This window comes from Corvus hawaiiensis, chromosome Z (assembly GCF_020740725.1).
Source record: "Corvus hawaiiensis isolate bCorHaw1 chromosome Z, bCorHaw1.pri.cur, whole genome shotgun sequence".
NCBI lineage: Eukaryota > Metazoa > Chordata > Aves > Passeriformes > Corvidae > Corvus > Corvus hawaiiensis.
Window position 1 is genome coordinate 5,945,821 of NC_063255.1, and position 14,066 is coordinate 5,959,886.

The following is a 14,066-nucleotide window of genomic DNA, read 5'->3' on the forward strand; positions in this document are numbered from 1 at the left end:
CTGACCCCTTGCGATGGTCATTCCTAAACTGCTGACACAATGTATCCTGAGTCTAATCTCAGGGACAACTGCATAACTCTGCAGGAATAATTTGTATGCAGAACTGAGCACTGCACAGTGGTATCCAAGTGGGTAAAGCAAGTTTAATTTACGTACTGGAAACACTGTTATCCCAGACTCTCCCTGGGACATCTCAGTTTGCTCGCATGTTTCCGAGCTGCTGCATTATTTGCCAAAGGCAACTGCAACATATTCAGCCACTGAGGCGGTCCTCAGTTGCTTGGTGGTCAGCACAGAGAAGGATTAAAGCTGAAAGACAGTCCCTCCTCTGGGCCCTCTGGGGAGTTTTATCACCAGTCTGCGACCTTCAAAGTGCAGTTTTTATTGTCAGTTCTGCAAGTGTATCTCACAATGTCTGGAGAAATTCAGTGCTGTTAAGTATGTTTTCTGCTAAAGCATATTTAATAACCATCCAAAATTGTGGCCCAAAAAACAGGCAGGTGTTTCTGTCCTACTTAAGGAGACTGTAATGCCTCTTGTATTGTGGGAAACATGAGCAAGCAGCAGGTAGAAGCAGAAACTCTAATTAGGATTAAAAAGATTTTTTCACTTCTTTGTCTGTATTGTATAATGACTTTATATTCATAAATCTACCAAATCAGAAATGTTTCTTTGTCTTTAACATGCTGTCGCCTGACACTAAGAGGAAACACAGGTTCTTTTAGGGATCTTTGGCACAATGATCATGGTACTAAACTGTAGTTACAATTAAAGCTTTATTTTCTTAACAGAATTCTATGATTAGTTAGCACAGTACAACAAATGGGATAGGGAAAAAAAATTGACTTAAAGGTTGAAAACCTTCATTATTAAGCATTCACTACAAATGCCTTAGTTTAATGGTCAAGGTCTTGCAATGTTCTGATGAAAGACAACCTAAAGGTTGCTTTACTTGCAGGTCAGACCTAACTTGCATCTGAGTATGCTCTGAAAATAACCACTGCCAGCAGGTTACATTGCTGTGTCACTTTGCAGTTTATGTTTCAAGAACATTAATGGCACTTTTTGATCAGAGGGATGAATTTCAATAAAACTTGTTGTACTCGCCCATGTACAGCCTGTACCTCACATAGATAATATACTGGCACAACAGCCAAGGCTTAACACTCGAAACAGGACATCTTGAAATCATGTGCAGAGGAAAGGAGGGGAGAGGGGAGCAGAAGTGAGAACATTCATGAGGGAGGGGAACTCAAACTTCATATTGCCCACAAAGTTGTACACTGCTTTGCTACTAACTCATACAGTCTGGTTTTTTTGACATTTTGAACAAAAATCATCCAGGCTGCATGAAAAAAACTGCAGTTTTAATGCTACTGAGGTATCCCAATCAACAAAAGATCTCTGCAAAATTGAAACCCCAAAGGAACAGCTCCATCAGCAAATCTCAAGCTTCAACTCTGGTACAGGGATCACAGTATTCCTCTGAAGTTAAGAGTAACAGATTCAGAATATTAGGGCCCTGAGAAACGTAAATAATCTGCAGGTTCAGCTGAGAGTGGAAACTGTTCAGGGACATTACTAAGTCACTGATTGGACTCGTGTTGTTGGCTGGCAGCAGAGTTTTCATTTGGGAATGCTGAGTGACAGTGTAACTCTGTCAACACAGTTACAGGGAGATAAGAAGAGTGTATCCTCAGCCAATAAAAACTATTATTGCCACAAGATTGTATGACTTTTATTACTAACAAAAATAAACATTGTGAGTTGATTATAACATACTAGGGTTTGGGTTTTTTTACTATTGACTATGTGCAACTATAAAATGGACAGACTTGCTAAATATTAGACTCAGTCTTTCATATACCTTCTTTAGCATACTGTTATATTTTACCATCCCTAAGTTTGTTTATCTTTCTGATTAACTCCAGCAGCACACCACTAGCCTGTCAGAGGTATTTTCCACTTTAACCTTTTGAAAAATAAAAGCATTATCATAGTAAAAAACAGACAAAACTGAAAATCTCATTAAGAGTACCTTAGCATAATCTAATTAATGGATAGATGTTCAGCACAGCAGCATTTAGACACTTATCTGATCATCTTGTTTTCTTCTATCTACCTCAGTGTAACCCTCAGTGACAATATCTGAAGAAGAGCAGAATGTCGTACAGATTGGAAGACACCTCCTTTATTGAACACCAGTTCTCTGAATGGCCGAGTATTTACCCTGCCTCATCAGGTGCACAATCAATCTCCACTGTGAAATTTCCAGTCCAACAAAACAAGTTTATGGGGATAGTTAAGCCAGGGCTCTGCTCTTGCCAGATGTAGGTAGGAGTGACACATAATTTGCTAGTTTGTCATGTTTTCCCAGATAAAAGATTCTCGTCATTTCATATCAGACATACTGACACATGTTTATGACTGAGGAAAAAGGTCTTAGGAAAGGAGGGATTCAACCTTCCTTACCACAGACCAGAAATAACAAGAAGAGATTGATCCCCAGAACTGCAGCCCTTATCTGCAGGGGTGGCAGCTGTAGAGAAGGTGCAGCCACACTCATGATGTAGCTGCCAGTCTGCAGCTGGTGCTAACAGGGAGGCTGCAATGTGGTGGTAATAGCTCATGTCTAGTAATGGCCAACAGCTGTCCTAATCAAATAGCATGTCAGCTGATACATACAGATACAGATAAATAAAGGGTTAGTTTAGCCAATTAGGTCCAGCGCAAGTTGAAAGTGACTTAATCTTGAATCGTGTTCCTGAGACTACCTCCACTGCGGAGCTGCACTTACCAGTTGGTGACTGAGTAGGACCTGGGTGCATGATTCCTGTCAGTGACTTACTGACTGTACTGCCCAAGTTCAGATTAGAGGGAAAAGAAAGACACAAAGCACCCTGAGGGAACTCTGTCAGTATTTATTCCTTTTTCTTATTAGACTTCCCACTGTCAGCATTAGTAAGGTTTGATGCAGCTGAGGACAGCTGAATGGACACCTTGATACTGGGTGGCTGCCTAGAATCTAAGAAAATGTCACATCTACAGTGAAGGAAGTTCAAAGGAGAGATGTAAAACCTTCTCCAGAAGCCCTTAGTCCCCCAACAAAATGAATGAAAGGAGCAAGTGTGAATAAGAGATAATAGGACCAAGAACCACATACAAAAAATTTCTGTTCCACAAACATGTTTCTTTCTATGGTTTAAAGACATAAAGATAGGCAAGAATGAAAAATGCCATGAAAACTTAACATCTGTCTTTCCTGACTAACTGTATAATGAATTAATTATTTTTTGGACAGTAAACCTACAAAAAACCATTTTCTCAGGAGTTTGTACTTTTAAGTCAAAGGTTTACTATTTTCTAGACACAAACCACTTTGATAAGGATTTGCCTAAATTCCTATTTGTAATGTGCATATTTAACTTTAGGGTTTAGTAGGAAGAAAAATGTAAGTATCTTCATCAAAGCAATGTAGTTCAGGCTAGTGTGGTGGTTAATCCTAACATTAAATGCTATCAAGAAAAGCCTTTAGAAAAACAGGTATATGTTTGTCTTTTTTCATGAAGAGATGTCCTAAAGCCATGCATTGGCCACGTCAGTGATAAGAGAGGGTAATATTTTATGGCATGTACAAAACTTAGAGTCAGGCAGCCAGGAGGGTCAGCTGTGTCCTGGGGGCATCAGGCACAGCATCACCAGCTGGGCAAGGGAGGGGATTGTCCCCTCTGCTCTGCACTGGGGCGGCCTCACCTCGAGTCCTCAGGGCCACAATATAAGAAAGATATCAAGCTATTAGAAAACATCCAGAGCACGGACAAGAGGATGGTGAAAGTCTGGAAGTGAAGCCATATGAGGAGCAGCTGAGGTCACTTGGTCTGTTCAGCCTAGAGAAGACTGAGGAGAGACCTCACTGTGGTCTTCAACATCCTCGTGAGGGGAAGTGGAGGGGCAGGCACTGATCACTTCACTGCTGTCACCAGTGACAAGACCCGAGGAAAAATCATGAAACTTACTCAGGGGAAGTTTACTTTATCAGGAAAAGGTTAGCCACCCAGAGGGTGGTTGGGCACTGGGACAGACTCCCAGGGGAAGTGGTCACAGCACCAATCCTGATAGAATTTAATAAGTGTTTGGACAATGCTCTCAGGCACAGGATGTTACTCTTGGGGTGTCCTGCACAGGGCCAGGAGTTGGATCTGATAATCCCGACTGGTCTCTTCCAACTCAACATATTCTATGATTCTGTGACTTTATGAAATACTTTGGATAACACCGAATATTTTTTATTAGTCTATCATATGTGATCTTCTGAAAATTATAGACCTGTAAAAAACCTAAATGATCTATTTGTAACATTTTCTCTCCTTTCCATACTACATACAGGTTTCTTTTCTTTTTTAGGAGAACTCAATTGCAGTATATACTATTCCTCAAATATCCAGGTCTATGCCCTGCCCTTCAATTTGAAATTTGAGACATGGAGGCTAAATGGGGATACCTTTTTTGGATATGTTGGGAGAAACATTGTGGAAGACATTGGAGTGGGTCTTAACACAGGAAAGCATGTAGGCAGTTTGAGCTAGCACCAATTTAGCATTTGTGAGACAAAGTTTGATGACAGATTTTTGAGGGAAAAGATAAGACATCATCTCAGAGAACTGTTTCATGTGTGCAATTTCCTACAACAGGAATTATGAAGCAAACTATGGGTGAAAAATGGCTAAGCAAACTGGCCTCGAATACACAGTTTTAAAACATATTTCTTCCACCAAGAATAATTTTTCACAAATGTTTCCATAAAATTTTTAAATTAAAAGATTTCTTTTTTAGAAAAAATACCTATTTTGCCACTGGTTTCTGTCCTTCTTATAGTAATAAAGAGTGAAGATAAAAAGTTAAAAGAATTTCAGAGCTACTTTGTGCATTAAAAAGTACATTTCCAATAGTAAGCATTAAAGAGAAAATGGTAAATTTCATGTAATTTCAAATCCTATCAATACTTCAAATTGCAAAATGCATTTTTTTCTTATATTTAAGTCCATAAATAACACTATTTCTCTTTCCCCTTATCCATGGTGCAGATGAAAGACTTAGAAAGAAATGAAAGCATAACATCATACTGTGATAAATTTCACTCTTTTTTATCACAGAATATAAATTGTGTATCTTTTGCTTTAAGTAGGAGAATGACTATCCACCAGCATGTAACTCCTCACTGCTCAGTGGCTGAAAACTATGAATATGTCAAAAGCAACCCAAGGGAACCTGCTTAAATATGTGTTGATATCTAGCACAAGTTATCTTATATATATGTATGTGTGTGCGTGTGTTTATAATATAATACAGCATAAGTTATATGTGCATTTAACACCAGCCTGGTCCACTGGACTATTTTTCCAGCTGTCTCTCAGCTGTGTGTCTGTGCTGAGGTTGCTGCCAGCCCCATGGCAGACACTCAGCTTGCGCATAGGTCACCACTGGGCAGAGTGCTGCTGTGTCCGGGCTCTGTCCCTGGGGACAGGGCTCCCGAGGACGCACGTGGGCGCTGACACACACGGCACGTGTCTGTCCTCCGTGCCACAGGACCCCATCAGCTGCGCTGCATGGCAGGTCATGTGCCTTGGCAAAGAGACATGGGGGCTAAATTTGCTCAAGGGCACTTTCCAGATTTGTTCCCTGGTATACAGCAAATAATGGATTTTTCTTAAATGATAGAACTAGGTTCAGTATTGAGAGACAAAAGAAAAATAGCCTGTCTATAGATCAAACTTGTGTTATGCATGAATATTAGACTGAAATTTTAGATGTGAAAGAAAGGTATGAACATACGTCCTTTAGAAATGTGTCCAGCAGTGCTGACATTAACTTAATGGCTTAGGTTGCTTTGAGGACTTCTTACATTTACCCATAACATGCTAATGTCATTTCCAGTTTGGGTTTTTCTTTTCCCTCAATGACAATTAAAAAATGACATCGTATCTCCCATTATAAGACATAACAGAATACATAAACCCCCCAGTTTCTAGTGCACTGTAGCTGTAGCTGCCAACTTTTAGTTCAGTTAAGGTGTTGAATGGACAGAAAAAGTTCAAAGAAATGGAAGAATTTTTTCCACTATGTTGTTGCAGAACGACAACTACTACTGACATATCTAGTAAATCCAGTACTCAAACGCCATGTTGAAGAATTTAATGTTTTTCATGCCTTAATTCTCAGTATTATCTTGAATTGATAGTAGCATGGACACTTTTTAAGGTTCTGCTTTAAAACCATCTAAAATGATACCCTGAATAATTGAATCAAGACACGTATGTCACAAGAACACCTCTTCCCTATATTTTTAGTAATGTCCAAAGTGATATTGCACAGCTCTGTTGGGGTGGCTCAGCCTGCTCTCGGGCTGAAACCATCAAATGTCAGTCACCAGAAGAGATCACTGAGGTCTAGGTTACCTGCCCCTGGGTGGCTCCCAGTCCTAAATTACCTCCCCCTGTTCCAGAAAGTTCTCCCTTTTGTAGTTATTAATTGGTTCCCTGTTATGACTCCTGCCTCCCTGTTCTGAAAAATTGTATCCTCTCCTCTGCTTTTACCCCACTGGTTGTTTTCCCTTTCCCTGCCTTACTCCACCCCCCCATAAAGGGGCGAGCCCGCGTCTCCTCGGGGCTTTTGCTGGTCCCTGGTCCCTCCTGCAAATAAACCTGTTGGAACTCACACCAGAAGCCCCTCCCTCCTTCTTTGCCTCCGGGCCAACGCGAGCCTGATCGTCGGCTGCCCGACAATGTGCTTCCTCTGAGGAGGAGCCAGGCACGCACCCATCCCACGCCGATTCCACTGAGCCGTGCAGCGAGGACGCTGTGGAGGCCAACGCTGCGTCCCCTCTGCCCGAGGGCTCGCCGAGGCTTGTGCTGACAAGCCCCCGGTTGCGTTACAGCTCAGGATGCTCTGGTCTTATCTGCTGGGTGGTGTTTCATTCCTATTCTCTTTCCCTAAACCCACTTCCCAGTAACTACCTCCCATGTGTTATAGGCACAGATGAAGAATGTACAATCAGTATTTAATTCAGTCTTTAATTTGAAATTAAAATAGTTTTCATGCTGTTCTGAGTATATTGGTTGGTACTAAATTCTGCAAATAATTTCTGTCTGTATACAGAAGTAAACAGAGTGTGATAGAGTTCTTAAAATCACAAACTGTCTGCTGTGAACTGAGGCTCTGTCACCTCATGAAATAGACAGGATCTTCTGACAGCTGATTTCTTCTCAAAGATGATGATCTTGAGCAGACTGTGGTGGGGGGAGAAGAGGGCAGTTAAAATGACACCTTAGAAAAAAGCAAAAAAGAAAAGGAAAGGAAGTGTCTTTCATGGAAGACCCTCTGAATTCTTTAAGAAGACATGTAACTGTAATCATTCCAACAGGGACATTAAAAAACATCCATCATATAATTTTTTACAAATGCTATATTTTTTTAAAGGGTGAGGGTAATCAATGTGTTTCATAGCATACTGTCCTCCCTGCTCCTGTAGACCTCAGCCAAAAATGCAGGAAGAGCTGCTTTTTTAGCCCTTGACAGGTTTACACAACACAGATCATCTAAACACTTCAACAGCTAAAAGCCTTAGACCCCTTCAACCTTATGTGTTTCCTGATGAAGCAACCCTAAATCTGAGACTTCAGCAATGTGGAATTCTCAAATTTTTAATTCATGCACAAGGAAGCCTTCCACAGCAGTGTCTTCAGCAGTCACCTGACAGTGATAAAGATATTGCTGGACAAACATCTGCAGTTGGGACAACGTTTTCAGGTGCAGAGGAGCAACTTAAAGTGAGTGTAAAAAGCTGTATACCATGTGCTCTATCCCCATTCAGCCTTCAGACCCAGAGAAGTGTCACACTAGGATTTCAGCCTGGAACACAAAACTTCAGCCTTCTAGATCATGTTTTAGATACCTGCTGTTTCTGACCTAGGTGAAGATATTGCATTAGAAACATGCTGAATATAAGGATATTTCAATTCGTTCCCATTCAGTCATTAGATGTCCAGAAAAGTATTCATAAAAACAGGCTTAACTTCAACTCAGAGGCATTAATTTCCCTGGAACTTCTATAGAATTGAGTTGATACCACTTGCAAAGACAGTACAAAGCCTACACCCTCTCCTTTTTACAATAAGGGACCACTGCCATAAAGGCTGAAACTTATGTGGACTGAAACACAAAGATGAAAAGGCATAATATGTCCTAGTGAAATGTATAGAAGGAAAATGCTAACAAATATAGATGCTACAGGTGGTAGGATAAAACAGGAATTAATGCAAGCACTGTGACATTACAGCTAAACTAAAAAATACACATTGAAGTGGCATCGAGCCACTCTTAACATTTACCTATTTCCCCTTCAGATTTAATTAGAAGGAATTTCTAAAGAAAATAGATCCCACTAGGCCAGTTTCTTGAAACATGTGGATGCTATCTTAAGAATTCAGCTAAATGGAAAGTTTTGGTTATTTGGTTATACTCTTTTTCTAATTTAGAACTCAGGCAAGCAGAAAATGATGCCCTACAACTGATTCCTAGTTAAAGGAAATAAATAAATATTCCCCAAATCTTCATCCTTTAGGGTGGCATGACCAATGCGCATCAAGCTATTTCAAGGCACACATCTTGCAGCATTAGCTGCACTTCTGAAAGAAAAAGCCTCTTAGCAAAAGCAGCTTCAAACCCTGGGGAGAGTTCCATAGGAGAACTGCTGAGTCAAAGCATGTTTGATTTGCTGGTTTTGCTAGCAGACCGACTTTCAGCACAAATCCACTCTCTCTGAATTCTTGGCTACATATTACATATATAGGTGCTAATAGATTTAGATAAAATTATGGATACTGATCTTTTTAATGTAAAATGGTAATAGTCACATTGGCTATAGAATTTTTCACAGCTGAATAGATTTTTGCTGACTTAGATACGTCATCTAGAGATACAACTATTATTCATCTGTACCTGTAGTTAAAAAGGAGAAATGTCAGTCATATTTTAGGCTGAAAAAATACCTTTTAATATAAAAAATCATCCCAACACACATTTTAAACGGAAGTCCTTTATCCAAATCTAAAAGGTACTTGTAGGTTCATTGTTCTGACTGCAGTGCAGTTTCTAGATCGAGTCTTGTGATGTGATTTGAACTCAGATATGACCTGTGTGCATATATATGAAATGGCACTACTGCTTAGAGAGGCACATTTATCACAGAGAAAAGCACTTTAAGCCTCGAAAGGACTTAAAAGCTCATGCTCTCTCCTGCCCTAACTTTCAGAAAGACACAGATATCTGCACATAGCCATGCCTGCTTTTTTGCAGCATTGGTAATTGCCAGTTATCTTTAACTTTTCTCACACTCAGAAGCAAGCTGTAGTTTTTTAATTACTACCAAAATTGAAGCCAGGGCTGATCAAAATTAATTATGAGCTGTGAGATGGGAGTAATGAAAAAAAGGAGGAACAGCAGAGCAGCAACTGGGCTTATGACATTAAAAATACAAATAACAGGAAAATCTATGTCTCATCCTGACAAGTGAGACATTCAGCATATCTATCATTCCTTTCATCATGCAGATGACTTCTCAGTAGCTCTCAACACATAATACTGCAACCCCTTCTTTCTACCAAATTTCTATCAGAGCTGTCGATGGTTTGTAAAACTTCTAGATAAAAATTATGGGAGAATCATATTTCATAATGAATCTATTTAAGAACGCCATAGCTTTTAAATATTTTCTTGCTTCATTTTACAGTAACTTTTTTCTTTTTAACTAGTATGAAGCCTAGTTACTTTTTGCCAGGAGACAAAGAGTGCCAAACATAACAGATCTAGGAGACTGGAAAACAAACAGGTGGGAAAATTAATAGTAAGTACTCATATTTACACTTGCTATAAAAGAAGTCTTTGTGTTAGAGGAAGAGAGATAATACATGGCATGCCATCTGGTCTGCCTGGAGAAGGGACAATGAAATTTTCAGATCACAGCTGGTCCTAGACAAGACATTATCACCCAGTTAACCCAGTGCTAGAATAGAATCAGCCCATGGACAATGAAAAACAGGGCAAAGCAAGAAAGTGCTTCATCTGGCAGGGCCAGGAAGCAGTGCTGTTGGCAGTCACATCTGCAGGTTCAGCAGGGAGATTGGTGTATTCCTTGATTCCCTGTTTTTGTTAAACTTTCACAGCAGCATCTCTGAATTAACACTTTCAGCTACCTCCTGTTAGGTAGGAGATTCTGTCTCACACAGTTGAATAGAGCAGTACTCACAAATGTGTAACAGCAACTACTCACATGATGTTTCCAGCTTGTACAATATTGGCAAAACATCCCTTTGGCATAACAACTCATAGGGAGCAAAGGTTCCTTCCTCTTGGAGTATCAAGCAGAGTCTCCACTCGGAAACATTCAATTGTCCAAAGATAGTTACCAGTCTATAATAGTCATGCAAGCTTATTGATTCATAAATGGAAGGAGTTGCTCACAAGAGCAATTTGTTGTGGAGTCATACAGATAACTTGATGGAGAAAAGAAGGGACACAGGCTGGAGCTGGCTCTTTCCCCTGGTGCTTACATGGGAAATGTTAGGCAACCCAAAATCCCATTTCATTTCAGCAGAGTCAAGCTAAGGTTTTCATTTATTATTTTCAGAGTGATAAATTACCAATCTCAGCTAATACAGAGCAAGAAAAACTCCAGGTGTTGAGAGGGAAAGTGCTCCATGGGTTCTGTGACACTTTCTACCACAATAATAAGTCAAAGAGTGTGAAAGAGAGAAAATTCTTTTTCTTGGATGGTTTAATGCTACGCAACAATTTCTGTTAAAAACAGGCATCAGAGCATTACTACTCTTTAAGTGTGAAACATGTTTCTGACCTTGTTTGTCCTGAAAGAAGTACTCAGTAGAGCATATAATAAAATAAATTTTTAAAAAGCCAAATAAATATACTGAACAAATCACACAAACTCTGAACAAAATTCTCTTTCAAACACACCTGTCCCGTGGGAACTTGCATGCAAGAGAGGATGTGGAGCACACATGACAAATGTTGTTCATATCACTTAGAGAACTGCTGGAAGGCTCTTGGATATCAAAATAACTTGTAAAGTAAAAAGAAAGTCACTTAGGGAAACTCTGGCTTTCCTTTTAGGTTAGTTTTATTTAAAAAAGCTTTGGATTGTCTGGATGCTGACTGACACGTGTGATTAAAATGATGTCTCCACTTTTATGGAGACATCTGGACATTCACATAACTCCAGGCAATATAAGTTCCAGCCGTTCTAGGTTCTGCTATTCTAATAAAGTTAGCTCATCTTAACACTTGATTCACAGAACTGACATAACAATGTATATTGGGCTATGGTTAAAAGCAACATGATGAAAAATTAAATTCACAAGTGACCCTCAAACATGGTATCTCATTTTTTTCCATAAAGTATGGAAACAGTTTCTGATATCTTAGCAGTGAGTCTCCACATTAGCATGTTGCTGGATTTAGTAGTATCAACAAGGTACATGAACTGAAATTACAGAAAACACAATGGTTACAATTAATTATATGCAAAACATTTTAAAATATTCATAGACTTTCCCAACTGAAAAAAACCCCACCACTATATATTTGGGTATAGGAATGCTTGAGCACTGAGTTTGGAAATAAGTTTTCCAAAACAATTTGCACTGTCACAGCAGATAAGTGATATCACACGTATTCTCTGATATTTAACATTAATTCCAGTTTTTACTTACCAATCCTGCACAGCATTGAAAGAGTCTTCATTTGTGATGTCATACATTAAAATGAAGCCCATTGCACCCCGGTAGTAAGCTGTGGTAATTGTTCTGTATCTCTCCTGGCCTGCTGTGTCCTGAAACAATAACAAAAAAAAATTTTTACACTGCAAATAAATTGAAAACTTTTTTTTTCTGTTTTTTTGTTTTTGTTTTTATAGAAAGCAAACTCTGACAAGAGTTATTGTACAGCTCTGCAATCCTGAGAATAAGTAGAAAAAGGAGAACTCTGCATTGGATCACAATAGGAGGGACATATGAATTCTGTCATGAGGGGAGAGTGGAGAGGAGCAGAAAGGCATGGCCCCCTGTCAGTCCATATATCCTGAGTTGTTAGGGATTTACTTTATTCTGAGAGTTGGGTAAGAACCTTCTCTTGTGCTCCTGCCTTGTACCTTCCCACTGTGACAGAGGTAAAATCTGGATAAAATACTGGAACAAAACAGCATCCTTAGGACCTTCATTATGAGAACAGGATGGTTCCTGAAGCCAGGAAACATCTTGACCAAAAAGGCAATGTCTAATTGTTCTGTTCTTGTGATTTTAACCCATTTGTTCTCCTGTCAATGAGCACCATTACAGCTTTTTGCTGACAAAAAAGAAAAAAAAATAAAAGAAAAGAAAAAGAAAAAAGAAAAGATTGTATGGCAGTGCTCTTAAAATGAGGATGATATCCAGAAAAAAAAAAAAAAAAAGAAGAAATTTGCCTTTTGTCCCTTACCTCAGACCAGTTACCTCACTCATCTTAACCAACTGCCTTTGAAGTATGAAATGTAGAAATTTAAGTCTTACCTCCACTTCTTGCTTTGATTATTTCCATTTAAAACTTTTCAGGGTAGGGACTATGTGTTAATACATTTATATGCAACATCTAGCATAGTGTTTAGTCTAGAGAAAAGAAGACTGGAAGTGGATCTCATCAATACATATAAATATTTCAAGGGCAGTTGCCAAGAGGATGATGCCAGACTTTTCTGTGGTGCCCAGTGACAGGACAAGGAACAATGGCCGTAAACTAAAACTGAAAAAGTTTCACCTTCACATGAGGAAGACCTTCTTTATGTTGAGGGTGGCACAGCACTGGAAAAGGCTGCCCAGGGAAGCTGTGGAGTCCCCCTCCCTTGAGACACTTAACATCCACCTGGATGTGCTCCTGTGTCACCTGCTCTGGGTGGCCCTGCCTTGGCAGGGGTTTGGACTGGATGATCTCCAGAGACCCCTTCTAAGCCTAACTATTCAACCACCTATGCCTGCACAAAATTTGAGACACAACAGCAATAAATGAAATACAGGAAATGCATAACTATTTCATGTTCCAACATAACTATTTAATATTTTTAAGACATTAATATTAATAGCTTTAGATGAGCTATATGTCAGTGCAATCTTTTAACTAATAGATCATCTGTGCATATTTAATTTCAACAAACTTTTAAAATTAATATAATTATTTCCATTTTTTTAATAGCTAGGAAATAGATTACTTTACTAAACAGGTAAATCTATTTAATTTACCTTCTTACAGAGAAAGAAGAATAACCAGTAACAAACATATTTGGTATGTTTTCTGAAATAGTTTCTAGGCTAGAAGTATTCCCTTGTGAAGAAAAGAAAAATAGATTAAGTGGGCCTCCATTTTTGCATATACATCACTCATGTCATAAACTAATAAGAAAATGAGATTCTACATGCAACAGAGAACACTTCAGGATTAAAAAATATCCAAGGTCATTACTGAAACTAAAGAATATGAGGTAAAATATATGATTCCTGTTCATTCTGGATTACAGCAGCTGCTGCTTTGATAGAGTTTCAGTGATTCAAGATGGAAAGCTAAAGCAGTAGTTAGACTTTAGCAGATCTCGCAGGAAGTTAGGTTATGTCTTTGTGGGAAAGGCCAGACAGACATAAACTTTTTCTGCTTATGCTTTGAACCGGCTGAGCCTCTACCAGCTGTTTTCAAGAGCTTGGATAGCTGCTCCCAGATTTCCTGAATATTAAGGTATTAAGATGTGCCCTAAGCCTGTGCATATTTCATTTATGAAAAAAGCTTTACTTGCACTTTTTTTGTTTGTTGGTTTGGGTTTTGGGCTTGTGGGGGGTTTTGTTGCTGTTTTAGGGTTTTTTGTCTGCTTGTTTTTAATTTTTTGTTGCTGGCTTCATTTATTTGATTTGTTATTAGACAAAACATCTGGGAGGGATACAAGCAAAATATGGCCTACAGAAAGTATTCAGCCTTTC

The 14,066-nt window shown here is 39.1% G+C and overlaps 1 protein-coding gene across 1 annotated transcript in view; it reads right to left on the minus strand.

The window, feature by feature from the left end:
• The window catches only part of RAB3C (RAB3C, member RAS oncogene family), a 129,184-nt gene that overhangs the window by 54,866 nt on the left and 60,252 nt on the right, over positions 1-14,066 (minus strand). The window contains exon 3 of the mRNA XM_048291351.1: positions 11,784-11,902. Coding sequence (XP_048147308.1) covers positions 11,784-11,902 — 119 coding nt within the window. The remainder of the gene's footprint in view (positions 1-11,783; positions 11,903-14,066) is intronic.